Consider the following 18340-nt stretch of genomic DNA (forward strand, 5'->3'; position numbering starts at 1 on the left):
AGGTCTGGGACTGGGCGGGGTCAGGGTCCCGAGGGAAGTGGCCGCGGTCCTGAAGCCGGACGGGGATAGACCCCGGGGGCGGGGCCTCGGGGGATGAGGGGCAGGGGTCCAGAGGGAGGTGACCCGGAGTGGCCAGGGCCCAGGTGGGGCGGAGCTGGACCCAGCCAGAGTCCCGGGGAGGGGCGTGGTCGGTCCCTGTGGAGCGTCGTCGGGCGGGGCTGGGTCCTAAGGGGAGGGACGGTGATCAAGGAATTCAGAAGCGCTTGTCTTTCACCAGGCCGTTCCTCAGCGGCTTCCTGGGGGGGCCAGAACCGGGCCCAGGTTAGCCCCGGGACCCATGTCCCCGCATATTGCCCTGTCTCGCCTGCATCGCCCTCCACATCCCTTCTTCCGGCCAGGCTGCAGCCCACCGGGGTCCCTCCTCCCTGCCCACACGGCCCCTTCCGCCTAGTGGCCAGGGCGTCCCAGATCCTCCCAATTAAACCCTCCTCTCTCCTCCCTCCTGAGCTACCCACCGCCGCCCGCCGGATGGCTTTTGCCCCGATTTAACCCCACCACTTGGGTCTGGATAAACCCTACACTTTATACTCAGCCCCTTTCAGAGAGTGGGCAAAATTGGCCAGAGCTCCCTGACACTCCACCCAGAGTAGGACAAAAGCAAGTCTTCACAGCCCCTATGATTCTCCATCCACTGGCCTCTGTCTACATCTGCCACAGCCCCTACTTTCCTTCCACGTTCTGAAAAGATTATGCAGCGTTTAAAAAAAAAACTCAATCAATATGGTAAGTGTCCACCAGAGAAAGGCCCCTAATTTTTAAATCACATATAGCTTGCATATTTCAAACTATAAAGATGTCCTCTGGGGGCGCCTGGGTAGCCCAGTCGGTTAAGCGTCTGCCTTCCGCGCAGGTCATGATCTGAGGGTCCTGGGATGGAGTCCCACGTTGGGCTCCCTGCTCAGCAGGGAGTCTGCTTCTCCCTCCCCCATCCCTCTCAAATTAAAAAAAAAAAAAAAAAAAAAAAAAGTCTTCTTCACCCCAATGTTCCAAAAAGTCGACACTGAGATTGCTGCTGTGCGCACCACTGTTCTCCATCAAATCCATTTTCCCTACCTGAATTAGTGGCAGGTCTGGGTTCCAACTCGGGGTCTGCCCAGGACCACCTTACCAGATTCAACGAGGGTTTCCGCCCCTGCTCCTTGGTGCCTTTGTCAGCATCTGCTGATGCTGAAACAGCATCTTGCTGCGGCTTACTGGTCATGGCACTGGCTACTGCTGTTCCCACTTCGGGGAGCCCCTCATGCCTTTGCAGAAGTGGGTTCTACGGTCCGGCTTATGACGTACATATGTATTAAGTTTTCTGAGCTGGTACTATATTCTCACGATCTAGACATCAGAAAGCACAGAGAACTCACAGTTTGCCTGGACCGCTCCTGGAAATCAACCTGGGCTTCCTGGCTGTGTGTAGCATTTCACACACATCTCGCTGGTATCTCACACTGATCCTAGCACACGAGGTTGTTACCGTCCCCTGCATCCCCTCATCCCGAAGAGCACTCTAACTCGGAGACCCTTCCGTATAAGAAACTAGATGACCCCAGTCACTTTAATTCATTCTTCCCTTGGTCTGGAGCCACTGGGTGTCCCTTCCTGGGAGCATGCATCCCGTCCTCTGCCCACTTTCCCGGGGCCTTGCTGCCCTTTCTCTTGCTGCTGCCCCTGGCAGGAGCCGTTGATCTGTGAGGTTCGAGATAAGCCCCTAGAGATAAGCGCTCAGGTCTGTCCTGTGTTGTCTGTTTCTGCTTGCTGGTTCTCCAGATGGAGCAGAGGTGGGGGCTCGTCTCCTAGTTCCATCGCTAGATGCCACAATCTCCCTTTACAGCTCTGGTTTCATTTCGCAGCTTCTGCTCCTGCCTCAGGCTGATTCGAGATACACGAGTCTGCGCTTTTCTCCAGATGGTTATTCTGACGGCTCTTCCCTCCCACTGATATTTAGGACTGGAGCCTATTTCTATTCATGGACTCAGCTCTGTTCCGCACTGTTTTCGTTCCTATACTTTCATAGTAGGTTTAATACATTCAAGGATCTGCACCACACCATGTGACATTCTATCAGAACTTTCCCGATGATGCTGGTTTATTTTCCTGTACAAGCTTCCAAGCACCTCTCCCTGCTCAAAACCAGTGTTCGTGTTAGCATTTGGCGCGGGGTGGGGGTGTGTGTGGCTTCTCTATGATGTCAGATTTGCGCTTTTTGGTTTCATCGCACCATTGTGGGGGCAAGAGAATCAGAACAAGGGCGGAGACCAGATGGAGATGAAGGCAGGCAGCATCTTGGGAGGACTCTGGCTATTTCCTCAGAGCTAAGGAGGACAGGGAGTGAGGGGACTGGTCATGGCACTGGCTACTGCCAGTGGTTTGGCATGATTTCTCTCCACTGCAATGGGCCAGTGTTCCGGACGGGTGGTTTGGGGAGGGAAGGGGGGGGCTGATTCCAGATAGTTCCACAGATGCTGGGAACGTCAAGCAGACCAGGAGATAGAGAATGGCGAGTAGAGGAGCACCGAGAGCTAGGGGAGCACCCTGGAAGTCAGGTGAATTAAATGAAGGGACTGCAGGAGCGGGAGGCCACGGGGAAGTGGTGGGGGCCGCAGGGCAGAGCCAGGTGACAGCCCTTGATGGCTGTGGAGACCAGCAGCCCCTGAGGCGACAGTGTGGACTTCAGACCAAGGAGCTGGGTCAGTACCTGGGTCAGGAGCTGGGCACAGGGCCCCCTCCAGAGGGCTGATGGCGGAGGTGGGGGGCGTGGGGGGTGGTGATGGTCCCTGAGGGTGGTCAGCCAGAGGAGCAGGCGCTCTGGGAGGCAGAGGGAGTGAGAAGAAAGAAGCAGCTGGAATGAATGGAGCTGGGTGCCCCAAGGAAGGGGGCAGTTCTACTCACTGGCCAGGTCCTGAGTTACTCCACTGCGCTCTCCATTGTCATCTCCTTACTGTTCTCAAACTTTGTTGAATTTTCGTCCTCGCAGCCTGCAGGATCCTGGTTTTAGGTCCGGGAGATGTCTTCTGTGGCTGGGTGTGGTCAAGTCTGAGACAGCCTGTGCTCGAAAGGAACGTCTGTTCGCCCTGCTTCTGAGCTGCTCAATGACGAGTGAGGACTACCTCCCGTGGTCCTGTCACGCAGAGATTTAGGACTGTATCCCATGGAATGTTCCAGATCAAGGATTGCATCTGAATTTCTTGTCCTGTCCTTTTACTTGCAATGTTCACATACCCTGGACTTGAAGTCTTTTAACCAGTGGAGAGGTGAATTAAAAAAAAAAAAAAAAATCTTGTGGGGTGCCTGGTGGCTCAGTGGGTTGAGCATCTGACTCTTGGTTTTGGCTCAGGTCATGATCTCAGGGTTGTGGGATTGAGCCCCGTGTGTGGGGGGGGGGGGCGGTCCACAGCAGAGAGTCTACATGAGTTTCTCTCCCTCTGCCCCTCCCCCTTGCATGCTCTCTAAATAAATAAATAAATAAATAAATAAATAAAAATTTCTTTAAAACAAAATAAATAAAAACCCAATTTGGGGGACGCCTGGCTGGCTCAGTTGGTTAAGCGGCTGCCTTCGGCTCAGGTCATGATCCCAGCATCCTGGGATCGAGTCCCACATCGGGCTCCTTGCTCGGCAGGGAGCCTGCTTCTCCCTCTGCCTCTAGCCTGCCACTCTGTCTGCCTGTGCTTGCGCTCTGTATCTCTCTCTAACAAATAAATTAAAAAATCTTAAAAAAAAAACAAAAAACAATTTGGGGAGCCTGGGTGGCTCAGTGGGTTAAGCCTCTGCCTTTGGCTCAGGTCATGATCTCAAGGTCCTGGGATCAAGTCCCACATCGGGCTCTCTGCTCGGCAGGGAGCCTGCTTCCTCCGCTCTCTCTGCCTGCCTCTCTGCCTACGTGTGATCTCTGTCAAGTGAATAAATAAAATCTTAAAAAAGAAAAAAACCAGTCCTGTACTGTCACGATTATTCCATGTCTCCTTGTTTGGTTGTGTAATGTTCGAGAGTCTACCCTCTTCGTTGTGCATTTCTTATCCTACGTTTACTAACCTTCCCTTTTTGCATTTATTTATTTATTCTTTTGGGGGGGTGCCTGTCCTGAGTTCCTCTCTACACCCTACTAGCATTCCCGGAAGTCCTTAATATAGCCTAAAGGTAATCCCCGCCCACTTGCAAAGGGCAAAGGCCCCAATCCCATTTCAGCATTTACTACTTCAGTTCTCATTTTTTAAAAGCTCCAATCAGGCATTTAAATTTTTTTTACCCAGACATGTGTCATTTCTCCTGCTGGTCTCCCTCTTGGGATAGCTTTCCTGTGTTCTGAAACATACCCAATGAGATCTGCGGGCGGTAAACTTTCCTAGTTTTTGTTCCTGTGGGTGTCCTGTCTCTTCATTGTTTTTGTTTATTTTTTAATTTTTTTAAAGATTTTATTTATTTATTTGACAGAGAGAGATTACAAGTAGGCAGAGAGGCAGGCAGAGAGAGAGAGGAGGAAGCAGGCTCCCTGCCGAGCAGAGAGCCTGATGCGGGACTCAATCCCAGGACCCTGAGATCATGACCTGAGCCGAAGGCAGCAGCTTAACCCACTGAGCCACCCAGGCGCCCTTGTTTGTTTATTTTTAAAGATTTTGTCTACACCCAACATGGGGCTTGAACATAGGACCCTAAGCTCAAGAGGCCTGTGTTCCACTTACAGAGACAGCCAGGAGCCCTCAGGTAAATGTTTTCAAAATTGTGTATGAGATTCCCAGTTGCTGGTTCCTTCTTTTTGACACTGGACAGGATAGTTCCCTCCACACTTGACCAGTGTCCCTTGCTGCTGTGTCATTGTCACGTAGCCCCTTTCCTGTGGCTGTTTTGCACTTCTTGCTGCGACATGTTTGGGGCACAGATGCCTTCTTATTCATCCTCTTTCTGATTTGTGTCTTTTACGTTGGAAAATTCTCAGCCCTGCATCTTCTTGTGTTGTCTCCGCTTCCTATCAGAACTCGGTGAGGCCGGGTTATTCTCACAATTCCAGCCGTCATCGCTTCCACTACGGCCACTGCAATCTGGGTCACTTTGCAGCTTTCAACTTCCTGATTCTCTCTCTAGCAGCATCTAATTGTATGAGCCTTAACATCCGCAGTGGGTTGAAGGGCGGTCCCCAAAATGGTCTATCCACATCCTCATCTCTGGAACCTGGGCAGGTGACTTGATGAGGAAAAAAGGCTCTCTGCAGATGTGATTAAGTGTAGGAATATGGGCTGGGATCAGACTGGACTTAGGGCGGGCCCAAAATCAGAAGACAAGGGTCCTTGTAAGAGAGAAGAGCTCTGAGAGAAGGTCATGTAAAGACAGAATGGGCACTGGAGCGTCACGGCCAGAAGCTAAGGGACACTTGGGGCCCCTGGACGCTGGAAGAGACGAGGACGTGCTCTCTGCTGGAGACGTCAGAGCGCGCACGGCCCCGCTGACAATGTTAGACTTCCAGTCTCCAGAACTGTGAGAGACACATTTCTGGTGTTCTAAGGCCCCCTCCAACTCCTGGTACTTTGTTAGGACAGAACCGGCAACGCTCTATGACACCTGATGTCATCTCTGACAGTCTTTCGTGCTTTTGTTTGTTTTTTTAATAAAACGTTTATTCTAGGGTAATCATCAGTGGGCAGAGATGTCGTGAAGGCAGGCCGGGTAGCCATGGGGTAGCCCTCGCCTGGTTTCCCTGAATGTCACCGTCTCACACCTCCACCGTGTATCCGTCACAACTAGGGCACTGAGGCCAGCTATGAACGAAACGTAGACCTTATTTGATTTCACGAGTTTTTCTGCGGACATCCTTTTGTTTTGGCCTGCCAGCCCATGCCGCATTTAGTCACTGTGTCCTCGTCTCCTCCGACTGGGGACGTGCCTCAGTGGCCTTGCTTTCCATGACCTGAAGGTCTGGGGGGGCGGTCCTGACCACTCCGGCAACACGCTCCACACTCTCCTTGCTTCTTACCCCACGTTACACGTTACACCTGACTGTGCGAACCCTGGCCAGCCTCAGGGAACTGAGTTCTGCAGGTGACTGCTGGGGTTGGGGGGACCACGGCAGTGCATTCCTTGGTCTGCCCTGTCCTTTCTGGGCAGAGTTCACGCTGTCACCCTACTGGACATGCTGGCTAGGTGCCAGTCCCCCTGCGCCAGCCCCCACCCCACGTTCTGGACGTGCCTTCTCAGGGCAGAGAGATTAGGGAGCCGCACCCGGCGGGACTGGTTGGTCTGGACATCTCCACCGGGAGTTCACGGGTCTCCAACAGAGATATCTTTCCAGTGTTCAGTTTGGGACAAGCAGGTGCCCCCTTCTCCCACCCACTGCTTTAGCCGTTGCTCTTTCTGGAAACTTCTGAGGGCTGGTCAGACCCCTTGGTGACACCTCACCAATGTCTTCGTGGAATTCTCAACTCACACTCACTGGACATCGGACAATCGAACAGCCCCCAGACTAGATGCCTGATTGCCCCTCCCCACTCCTGGCATGTGCACACAGCCCTCCCCCTTCCCCCCTCTCAGCCCGGTGCACACAGCCCTCCCCCAGCTCAGCCCCAACTTCCATCTCGGGAAATGGCAGCTCGAGCAGGAAGCCGTGGATTGTCCTTGTTTCTTTTATTTCTCTTTCACCTGAAACAAGTCTGGTGGGTTCTACAGCAGAGTTGGGATCTGACCACGCCCATTCTGGCTACCGCCCCTGTGCCCACATGCCCCGATGACAGAGATGGCCTCATGGTGATCAGTCACCTGGGCTGACAGGGCCCTGCACATCAGCCCCCTGGGGAGACCTCACCTGTTGCCCAGCCCTCTCGTGTCTGTGATCCCTGCTCGCCTGTCTGGTCCCTCTCTGGCTTGGGCGCTGGCTTCTTGGCCTTAGCACCCCCCACCTGTAGTGCCACGCTTGGGGGATGCAAAGTGCTTTCATATATGTGAATTGGCCACAGAGCTCTCCACTCTGGAACCCCCAGTTCTCTCCTCCCCTTCTTATGTATCCCAATAAGATTTTTAAGATCTCTGCTTCTCTCATCCTCCTCCTGGCCCATTCTGACCCACCTGCTTCCTTGAAATCCCCTCTCCCAGATGGTCACTGATGAGCACCCCCAGAGGTCAAATCACAGGGTCGACTGACTCAGTACGTTGTGAGCGGTAAGCAGCCCCCCTACCTTGCTGCGTCTCGCTCCCCGTTTTCCCTCTGGGTGTCATACTCCCTAGACTCTGCTGGTCACCCAAACCTGTCTCCAGTCACTCCTGGCGCCCCCTCTAGGCTGAGAGCATTGGACACTATCTGGCTTACACCCCAGGGCTGGCGAGTCCTGGGGGTCCTACCTCTGTGATGCTCAATGAGGCCTGTTTCCCCTCCTTCCCTAGGACTCCCGCCTGGGCCCGACTGGGTCTGAGTCCCAAGCCCCCTCTCCTGCCTGACTCACCAGCGGGCTGCCCCGCCGGACCTCAAGGCCAAGGAGCGTCAGCATGGACCGAGCATGGGGTCTCCGGGCCACAATAGCCCCCCTTCCTCCCCACCTCCACTGCCACCTGCTTAGAGGCTCCTCTGTGGCCTGGATCACAGCTGCTCACCCACTGGGCCAGCGACCCAGTCTGGCCCTCATGCTCCTACCACCAACACCCCAATTCTCTGCTCCTGCCAACCTGCCCCAGCCCCAGGCTACTCTACCCACTTCCTGTCTGGCCTGATGGCGTCTAACTGTCGCTAAGCTTCCATGCCTTTATTGCAGTCTCTGTGGGACGTAGGCTCCGGGGGCAGCGTCCATGGTGGCATCATTCACTGCCTCGTCTCCAGGGCAGGCCCCCAGAGCACACGCGGCCGGACAGACGTGGCTAAAGGAATGAACCGGGGCGGCAGCCCCTCCACACTCACTCAGCTTTGCTGGGCTTGGGGCTCTGGGCCTCTGCCGCGTCGTATTCCCGCACGTCCTTCAGTTCACGTACCTGGCCCGTCAGCACCTTGGCAGCAAAGGCCACGATGTACTGGGTGGGGGGAGGGAGCACGGGTGAGAAAAAGGCACTTCCCTCCCTCTGCTACCCTCCCAATGGCCGGCCTTGTGCTTCTGCCACTGGCCCTTTGCATGTGCTGTCCTGGGGACCAAATATGCCCCTCCTGGGCGTGACTGAGAAGGGCCTGCGCCTAGACTACTGCCTGGGGACTGCCTGCTGGGTGGGCAAGGAGCTGTGGGCTGCCAACTCACCAGGAACCAGTAGAGGTTCATGAGAGTGAGCAACAGAAGGAGTGCATTGAAGAAGAAGTAAAAGGGGATGTCAGGCACCGAGCGCAGGCTGCTGTGGCACGTGGCGTACAGAACCTTGAGCGGGAACCAGTAGAGGCGGAACCAGAACCTGCAGAGGGGAGGGGGGCTTGGGGAAGCTGTTGGGGGGGTGGCTTGCCCCACCCAGGCCCTATGCTATTCCATCTGGACTCATCCATCTGTCCCTGCATAGCCTCACCCATCCCAGTCCCTCTGTCCCCTCCTTGCTCACCCCTGCCCATCTGTCTCCATCCCAGCTCTATCCTTTCCCGCCTAATCCTGCTTTCTGCCTGCCTTCTGCCCCACCTCTTGCTAGCCTGTCTGCCAGGCCCTGCCCACTTCATCAGGCCCCACCCGCTTCCTGCCTGGCCCCACCCATTCCCTCAAGCCCTTCCTCCCTCCCTGAATGCTCCGCCCCTTCTCACCAGCCCCACCTCCTACCCTGCCCACTTCACCAGGCCCCACCCACTTCCTGCTTGGTCCCACTCCTTCTCACCAGCCCCCTCACCAGCTGAGGCTGAAGCTGAGGCAGCCCAGGTCAGCCGCCAGGGCGTGGAGCCGGTGGTGGGAGCCTCCCCGGGACTTGAAGTAGACATTAAGCTTGGTGAATTCCAGCTGCACGTCACTAATGTCATGCAGGAAGAGCACGAGGATGCCCACGTTGTGGTACCTGGGGAGGAGGTGGGATAGGAGAGGAGAGAGGGTAGGTCACACGGGGACCGTTACCCTGCACCGAGTCTGCACCCCAAGCCTCCTGGAGGGCCGTTCAAAGCTGTGACCACGTGACCTGCCCATTTCCCCACAGGGCCAGATCAGGGGCAGCACCCAAGCTGTGCCTGCCCCTTGATGGCCCCACCCGCACCCTCATCCTCCCTGCTTCACTGTCCCCAGGTGACCCAGGAGCCTCCCTGGAGGCTCCTTGTCTGCCCCATCTCGCCTCTGTGACCCCTGACCCTTGGTGGCCAGGGCCATTTTGCATCCAGATCCTCCGCAAGTTTGTCCCTCACCTCCAACATCATTGCCACGCTGACCCTCCTAGATCTGTTCATTTAACCTGAACATTGCTGCAATCTGGAGACCTGTCTAGGGAAGACTGAGTCCCCAGCAGGCTCTAAAGAAGCCTGAAGGCCGTCCCCCCAGTCCCACCTCAGCATTCCACCTGACAGCTGCTTGGGCCACTGGACCTGAATTCAGCCTGGACATGGCTGGGCATCTCTCTCACTCCACCCTTCCGACAGCTCATGTGCCACAGACCCTTTGCACATGCTGATCCCAACACCTAACACGCACCTCCCAGTGTTCATGGAGTCTTTCTTCACCTTTCAGACTTTGCTCACCTGTCACCCAACCACCCACACCTCACCACCCCCAGGTCTTCATCTTCCGATTTTCCCCCATAGTTATCACCTTCAAACAAACTGTTAGTTCTCTTCTTATCTGTTTGTTTGTTTGGGTTTTATCACCTGATTCTACTCTAGAGCAATGCTATCTCATAGAACTTTCTAGAATGATAGGAATGTTCTAAACCTGCATTATCCTGTATGAGAGCCAGCAGCCACATGGGTCCACTGAGCAGCTGCCATGTAGCTAGTGTGGCTACAGAATGAAGTATGCAACTTTATTTCAGTTTAATTCCAGCTGACATGGGCATGGGTGGTCAGCAGCTGCCGCACCAGACTCATGGGGCAGCCCGTCTAAAAGGGACAGCACATGAGCCATGAATGTTATTTCAGATTCCCTATCAGCCACATTTTTTTTAAAGATTTTATTTATTTATTTGACAGAGATCACAAGTAGACAGAGAGGTAGGCAGAAATAGAGGGGGAAGCAGGCTCCCCGCCGAGTGGAGCGCCTGATGTGGGGCTCGATTCCAGGACCCTGAGACTACTACCCAAGCCGAAAGCAGAGGCTTTAAGCCACCGAGCCATCCAGGCCCCTATTAGCCTCATTTAAAACAAGACGTAAAGAAGAGGTACAATTAATCCTAATGCTACATTCTAACTAACTCAATAAGTCCGGAACATTGTCATCTTCACGTGCAACTGATACAATGAAAGGATTGGCAAGAGAGATTCACTCTCCACTGCCTTTGAAACAAAGGGGAGATCTTACATGTAGGACAGGTTGAGGTGCAGATGGGCTGTGCCGGAGGCCCTCAGGGACCACACGTGGTGGCTGCAGCGGGCTCCAGAATGCCAAGGTGGGTCTGCTGTGCTCCTAGCCACACCCCCCGCAGCAGCCAGGCACAGCGGGCGGCCCAGGAAACACTTCGTTTTTGTTTTTGTTTTGTTTTTAAGATTTTATTTATTCATTTGACAGACAGAAATCACAAGTAGGCAGAGAGACAGGTAGAGAGAGAGGAGGAAGCAGGCTCCCTGCAGAGCAGAGAGCCCGATTCGGGGCTCGATCCCAGGACCCTGGGATCATGACCTGAGCCAAAAGCAGAGGCTTTAACCCACTGAGCCACCCAGGCGCCCCCCAGGAAACACTTCTAAGTGTCCCGCCCGAGGTTGCCACAGGTTGGAGGGGCCGGAGGGAGATGGGCAGTGTACGAACGGGCTGGGGGTTTCCTGCACCTGATACCCCACCCCCTGCACCATCCCTCTAGCAGTCTCTTTCCAGAACCTAGCCCTGTGGATACCCACTGGCCCCCACCAGCCTCCCCTCTCTGCTCATGCTGGGCCCTTTGCCCTCCTGCCCGCTGCCGGACTCACCGGAAAGCATAGGAGGAGACGATGAGGACCAGGGTGACCACGTGGTGGATAAGCATGACCACCGAGTCCTTGCGCCAGGCGTCCATGTACAGTGTGGCATAGATGGAGTGACCGTAAAAGCTTCCTTGCAGCAGGTAGGCAGCTGCGATGTCCCGGGGCACCGCCATGCCTGGCGTCCAGTCTGGGGAGAGCAGGCGTATGTGGTTAGGGGCCTCCAGGACCCCCTCCGGCTGGGGTGTGCCACCCCCTTCCGCAGGCGCCCTGGCTACTGCTTTTCTGCTCCCAGTCTCTACCCCTGATTTTTTTTTTAAAGATTTTATTTATTTATTTGACAGACAGAGATCACAAGTAGGCAGAGAGGCAGGCAGAGAGAGAGGAGAGAGCAGGCTCCCCGCTGAGCAGAGAGCCTGATGTGGGCCTCGATCCCAGGACCTTGAGATCATGACCTGAGCCAAAGACAGAGGCTTTAACCCAGGCGCCCCTCTACCCATGATTTTTTAACAAATGAGTGTTCTTTTGGGGGGAATGGTTCTAGATTTATAGGAAAAGGTGCTCCTACCCCTGAAATCTGTCCTTTGCAGGATTTCCAACTCTGGCTTGGTTTCCCCGGCCAGTGCCGTTTGGGATGGGCTGGCCCACCTCGTGGGGTGTGGCTGCTCCCCCGCCCCCACCGCCGCTGCTCCTGCCCCTGGCTTCTCCTGGCACCTGTGCCCACCTACTCAGGCTTCACCCCCTTCTGGTGACCCTGACTTCCAGCTCTCCCCATTTCCTGTCTCAGGACCATTACCAAGAGGACTCTGGCTACATCCACCCAGACTTCCCTGGCCACTCCCCAAAAACAGCCACCCTGGGCTCCCTCTGGGGCCTCCCACCTCCAGCCTCAGAGACTGGGAGCCCCCTGGAGGCTGGCCATGCCCTAAACCACGCCCCCCGCCCACCAGTGCCTCATCTCAGCAACAGTTCTTCATCTGTGCCTTGACCTCATGCCTTGACCCCATGTGGGTCCAGGCCTCTGCTTGCTTCCCCTGCCCTCGCCACCCTGCCCCTGTTCCCGACACCACTGTCTCCTGCTCAGCTCGGGCCCAGCTCCCCCTGCCCTGCCAGCCTTCCAGAGCCTGTCCCCGACTGTCCACCTTCCCTGTGGCCGCCATGAACACACAAGCCCCAAGCTCTGGCAAGTCCACTCCTAGCGAGGTGCCCGAGGGAGCTGAAGCCAGGGCTCCTTGCACACATGCGTGCACAGCAGCACTGCTGGCCGCCACCAAATGGTGGCAGCAACCCAAGCGCCCGCCAATGCGTGAGTTGGGTGAGCAGAACGCGGGCCCCCACACAATGGAAGGCTGCCCGGCGGTGCAAAGTGGCGAGGCACTGACTCCCACTATGAGCCTCAAAAACCAGATGCTGAGTGAGAGAAGCCAGACACAAAAGGTCACATGCTGCCTGATCCCATGTCTAGGAAATGTCCAGAACTGGCAAATCCAGAGACAGAAAGCAGATCCGTGGTGGCCAGGGGGAGGGAGACAGGGTCTCCTTCTGGGAGGATGGAGGCACAACACGGGGAATGGGCTACGTGCCCCTGAACCGTCCACTTGAACATGGCGAATAGTTAAAAACTATGATACGCTGACCCCCAGCCATGTTTACGTTTGGCGGCACCACTGTGCTTGCACCGTGGCACGGCGATCTCCAGAACACTCCTCAAGGTGCACACTCGAACCTCTGCGCCCATGAAACACCAGCTACCTGGGTGCACCCCAGACCTGTCTCCCAGATCCACGCAGCTGCCTACTCCAAGGACCTCAGACAAGCAGGCAGAACTGACGACTGGCAAATTATGGTTGACTTTACGGCATGTATATTTCACCTAATTTTAAAAAATGCTACCCCCCCCCCCCGACCAATGGATTAGCTCTAGCTCTCCTCCTACCACTTTATCAGGTCCAGGGGCTCCTCCAAGTTTGACAACAAAATGCACACTTCCGGGAGGGCCCTCCCTCTGAGCTCTGTGGGACTGGCCGCGGCCGGGGGAGGCTCCTACATACACACACCTGCCGTGCACTTCTGTCCCCCTCGAGAAGGAAGGGACACAGAGGCGCCTCAGCGTACAGAGCCAGCCTGCTGTGGAAACAGGACACCGAATTTTCCACCCATCGCAGTGGCAAGACTTTTACCACTGGGCCAGCGCTCCCTTCCAGCCTCGAGCCCCGGATGTGGGGCGGGGTAGGGAGAGTGCAGCCCCCAGGGGATCCCCCATCTAGACTCTGTCTGCGCCTCCCTGCACTCATCGGCCATGGAACCCCAGCCTGCCTTCAAAACATTTCTCAAACCAACCACTTCTCTCCCATTCTGGGCCCCGTCCTGGGCAGCGCCCGCTTGCGCCCTCAGCATCCTATTCAACTGGGCCTGTCAGTATCTGCCCCCCTACCTCACAGTCCTCCGGGAAACACCCCGTCCTGGGGGGCTGCTCTCTGCCTCTGAGCATCTGCCAGGAGTGGGCCTGTCCCATAGTGGCCTTTGCATATCCTCTCTGCTTCGGGCTCCTCCAGGTCCCCCACGGAAAGGTCACTTTTGGTGGGGCCATCCTCATCTCTAGAATATTCCCGGGCCTTGCCTGGAATTTTCTCATCAGCTGTTAACAGATTTCGTACTTCACTGTCACCACAAGCCATCAACGTGGGGGGCTTTCTTTGGAGCACTCAAAGCTGTGTCTGCATGGTGCCTGGTACACAGTAAGTGCACATGCAAAGCAGCAGCTCACTTGCAAGCATGTTATCACTGCATAATTTAAAAGAAAAAGCCAGAGGCAACGCCATGCCTGAAACTGACAAGGACCCACAATGGTTCATTCACACAAAGGGAAATTGAATGACAGCTAAAACCTGCCTCCAGGGATTTATAACAAGGGCAATACATGTGGGCGAGTGGCCATGTGGGTGATGCAGTCCCACTGAGACAGACAGGTGCCCAGCAAATGCGGTGCTCGCCACTGGGATACTGAAACACCAAAGTTGTGTGCCAAGCCCTCAGATGGGGGCGTGGGGCTTGGTGCCACCAGGCGGCTTCAGAAACTGTTTACGTCCCATGGCAGGAAACACATCCACGTGGTCAACATAGGAATAGAGAAATCTGGACGCCCCCATCACAGATCGGGTTTTCTAGAACGGCCTGCCTGACGGTGATAAAGGACAATGCAGTCACCTTCCTGCCTATCCCACCAAGCTCAGGCCTTGACCACCCCCACACCTAATCCAATTGATGGATGCGGCCATTTCTCGTCATCTTTATCTCTTCACCAAGCCGGTCCAAGCCACAGTAGTCCCTCACCTCCCCACTGGGCCACTTTCTTCCTTATCCAAGACTCTCCTGCCTCCACATGGCAGCCAGAGGAAGCTTTTTATGAGCCACAAACCCATCCCATTTAGAATGAAATTCAAACTCCTCCTATCCTCCTCTCATCCTCACACACCAAGCTCGTGCTGGTCCCAGGGCCTTTGCACACATGGTTCCAGACACCTGGAATGCCCACCTGGGTCCATACAAGGGGTCACCTCATTCAGGACACCTCCCTGAGCCCTAACAGTACCAGGTCCTAAACAGGACCCTTTCCTGTCCCTGGAGCCTTTCAGGCACCCTTGTCTTTGAGCTACCTTGCGGAGGCGGGGATTGTCTTAAGGCAGACATCCAGCATGAGACATATGATGAGTGTCCAGCTCCCCCATGTGGAGAACCTTCCCCCACCCTGCTCTGTCTGGCAGGGCCCCTACCGTAGAAGACAGAGGGTGGGTCGTGAAAGAAGGGGTAGTCGGTGCCGAAGAGCAGGTAGGCGCTGTAGCTCCAGGCGCCCAGATAGAAGAGAAACTTCCAGGCGCTCTCAGGCATCTTGGCGGCATCTCTAGGCTGGAGGCGACACCGCTTGGCCAGGGGCTACGGGTGAGAAGGTGGGTGGCCATCAGTGCTGGGGGCCAAGGGCCGGGGACCATACCTCCAGGGCGGAGAAAGCCAGGCTCAGGGGCTCTCCAGGCTGGGTAGTGTTGGGGAGGGCCGGGAGCGTAACCAGAGCCCACATGTGCCAGCCAAAGGCTAAACTTAGTGCCCAGCTGTCCGACACAGTGTGGGGAGGGGAGTGGGGGGGACTGAGGAAACGTAGGGAAGGCTGTGGCGGGGAGAAGGGGGACACGTGAGTATGGTGCAAGGAAGACCAATGGGGCCAGCCCAGGGGAGCTGGGGGACCTGGGGGTCCCAGAGGGAGCTGGAGCTACGCCAGGGAGGAGGGGAGATTAAAGAGAAGATATGGAGGGGCCTGTAGGGGTGAAGCTGTGAAGAGAGCATGGAGGTGAGTATGGGGGCATCTGGGAGAAAGTGGGGAGGATGGAACCTCAAGGGACTCCCATGGGAGAGAAACCTGAGGGAAGGGGTACCTCGGAGGGAGAATCTGGGGGTAGGCTAGAGAACGAAAGAGGTTGGGGAAGATGGGGTGGGTAGTTGGGGGAGAGCATGAGAATGTGGGGGGGCAAAAGAGGAGAGAATGGGGCAGAGAAAGAGAGGGCAGGCAGGGAAAGGATGTACAATGAGACAGGGGACATGAACTGAGCCACCTAAGGACAACCAGGGAGGCCTGGAAGGAAGAAAGGTCATGCAGCAGTGAGGTATGGAGGAGTCTGAGGGGCGCAACTCCCCCCCCACACACCGAGTCCAGGAGCCCCCCGCCCCCCGCCCCGCCTCCCGCTCCCTAGGGGCGGGGCTCCAGAGCTGCTGGGTCAAGCCCGCCCCCTTCCCCGCCCCCTTCCCCGGAGGAGAGGCTCGAGGGGGCCGGAGCACCAACAGTTGCCATGGAGACAGGCAGAGCCGGTTCCAGTCACCCCTGGCAACCAGGCGGCTGCCAAGAAGATGAGCTTTGGAGGAAAGGGCAGCCCCTCCACCCCTTTCTTGGGAAGGGCGAGCCTCGAACTGCTCTGCCCCACCCGGACTGGCGGGACTGGCCACAGCTGTGGGGACTCCAAAAGGGAGGGTGCACGCGCTGTTGCTGTCTCCCACACCCTCATTGTGAAGCCTCCTCCTCAGGGGGAGAGCCCACTCCACTCTGGTTGTCCCAGAGCGACCACATCCCCCTCCTAGAGGCTCTGACCCTCAACCTCCTGGACCTCCCACTTACCAGCTGGAAACTGGGAAAGCAAGGGGACCAACAACGCCAGGTGGGAACGAAGGCTGACCTGTGCAGGGGCCCTCGTGCCTGCCTCCTCCTACCTGAAGAAGGGTGGTGGCCGGGGTCCCCTCCCCATGCGGTTGATGGGGATGATGGTGGGGACAGTGGCGCCGGACAACACCCTATCCTTGACTTAACAAGGGCTAGCCTCTTCCCAGCCAGCAGAGAAAGGCCCCTTTGTTGGCGCCGGGCTCTCTGTCCCCGCAGCCCCTGCCACCTCCAGCCAGATTGGGGCGGGGTGACCCCAGTCAGTCCAGGAGGGAGTCGCAGCCAAGCTAGGGGCCCAAACGCCTTCCCACCAGCTACCATAGCAGCGACGCCTCCCTAAGGATGGGAGGGAGGCCAGGCGCCAATGTCACCCACAGGGTCACTCCAGTTGGGGCCGTAGCCTCCCCAGACTTGCTAGAAACTGGGCAATTCGGACGCAGCTCCTTAAAGGCAGCTGGGTCCAGCTCTGAAGACCCGGACCGCACCACCTCCTAAGATTGCGACCACCGGCGTGGCCGGGGAGTCCAGGCCTCTGCCTCCCCAGGTCGGAGGGTGGCGCTGACTCCAGACATGCGCGAGACAGCAACCGGGTAGCTCCTGCCTCTTCCCGGGAGCAGCGGACAAGTCCGCTCTGCGGCCGCGTGGACCTCGTGCCCCGCTCCGGTTCCGGACGCGCCCCGCATGGCCCCAAGGCGCAAGGCGCCGGCGGCTTCTGTACCCCGAGACCACCCCGCCCCGCGTCCTCCGCTCCTCCGCCCTCGGTTCGGCCCTGCCCGAAAGAGCGCGCGGCGGCCCGGGCCCTCCCACCGGCCGGGGCCCCCTTGTCCCGCACCGCCCGGCGTAAGTCGGCCCCGGTTCCCCCACATCTCGAAAGCCCCATCCGTGCAGGGGTCCCCACGTTCCGGCCCTCCTCCAGCTCGGCCACACCCCCGCATCCACCCCACCCCCACCGCCCTCAGCCCGAAAGCTCCAGCCCGAGGCCCCCCGCGTTCCAGTGACCCCGCCTGGAGAGGCAGAAAGGGGTCCGCGAGGGCCCGGGGTCCGCGTCCCACGCCCCACATAACAACCCGGCCCCCCAGCCCGCGACCCCGCTGCCCGGCCCCCGGCGGCACTGACCCGAAAGAGGCGCGCGGTGGCCGCGGAGCGCAGCGCCGTCCAGCCGAGCGCGCCGAGCGCCAGCAGCAGCAGCTCGGGCGGCGCCAGGTGCGCGTGCTCGGCCAGGCCGCGGCGCGCCAGCCCCCAGCCGCAGTCCGCGCAGCCCCGCGCCGCCGCCAGCGCGCTGCCCCAGCTGCGCTGCACCAGCTGCGCGTAGCTCGGCATGGGCTCGGGCCCCGCCGGCCCCGCCGCTGTCCCCGCCGCCGCCATGCCTCTCGCTCGCTGGCCGCCGCCGCCGCCGCCGCCGCCGCTTGCGCCCGCCTGCGGTGGCCGCCGGAGCCGCGCGCCCCGCGTCACGCGCCGCGGCTGGGCCGGGGGCGCGCCGGCCTGAGCTGGGGACGGGGAGGGGCGGAGCCGGCACAAGCTCCGCCCCTGTGGGGGCGCGGGCGGCGGGGACTTGGGGCCTGGGTGCGACGTCTGAGACCCTGAGGGCGCGTGGGCGCTTGGTCTCCTGGAGGCAGTAGCGGCGAGCACGGGCGATTAAGACGCGGCGCTGTCGCGACGTGTCCTGGAGACGGGCCCGCGTTCCTGCCCATTTTCCAGGAGAAAACCAAGGCGCGGAGCGGCGGGGGAGGGGGTCTGCCAGGTGCACGCCTGGCCTGGACACCGTGTCCACAGCCCCCGTCCCCACTCCCTTGCCCACCCGGGGCTCCCCCACGCCACCGCTCTGGGACACGGTGAGCACCAACAGGCAGTGCCCTCCAGCGGTAACTCAGTCTCTGGCCCTCCACCTCTCCCTGCCCTCAGGACCACCTGCTGCTCTCCGTGACCCTAAGGACCTGGGAGGCCTCCCTCCCCGGCAGCAGGTTAACACAGGCCTGCGGAGAGGCAGAGGGAGTGGACACCCACCCGATGGGACTTAGAGGCTGGATCAAGACCCCTGGCTCCATTGGGACCACCCCTGGTGATACTCTACTAAACAGCAACCAGGCCCTGTGCCTGAAGCCCTCAACTGCCATGACCGAGGACAC

At 58.0% G+C, this 18340-nt stretch overlaps 1 protein-coding gene across 1 annotated transcript; it reads right to left on the minus strand.

Moving 5' to 3' along the window:
* Positions 1 to 97: 97 nt before the first annotated feature.
* CERS1 (ceramide synthase 1) lies at positions 98 to 17608 on the minus strand. Its single transcript, XM_059160584.1, has 7 exons — positions 17331 to 17608; positions 14788 to 14947; positions 11024 to 11204; positions 8818 to 8979; positions 8253 to 8400; positions 7925 to 8034; positions 98 to 296 (listed from the first exon to the last, which is right to left on the minus strand). The coding sequence occupies exons 1-7, from the start codon at positions 17577 to 17579 to the stop codon at positions 254 to 256; spliced, it is 1053 nt and encodes a 350-aa protein (XP_059016567.1). The 5' UTR covers positions 17580 to 17608; the 3' UTR covers positions 98 to 253.
* Positions 17609 to 18340: the final 732 nt, after the last annotated feature.

The sequence above is a fragment of the Mustela lutreola genome, chromosome 2 (genome assembly GCF_030435805.1).
Source record: "Mustela lutreola isolate mMusLut2 chromosome 2, mMusLut2.pri, whole genome shotgun sequence".
Classification (NCBI taxonomy): domain Eukaryota; kingdom Metazoa; phylum Chordata; class Mammalia; order Carnivora; family Mustelidae; genus Mustela; species Mustela lutreola.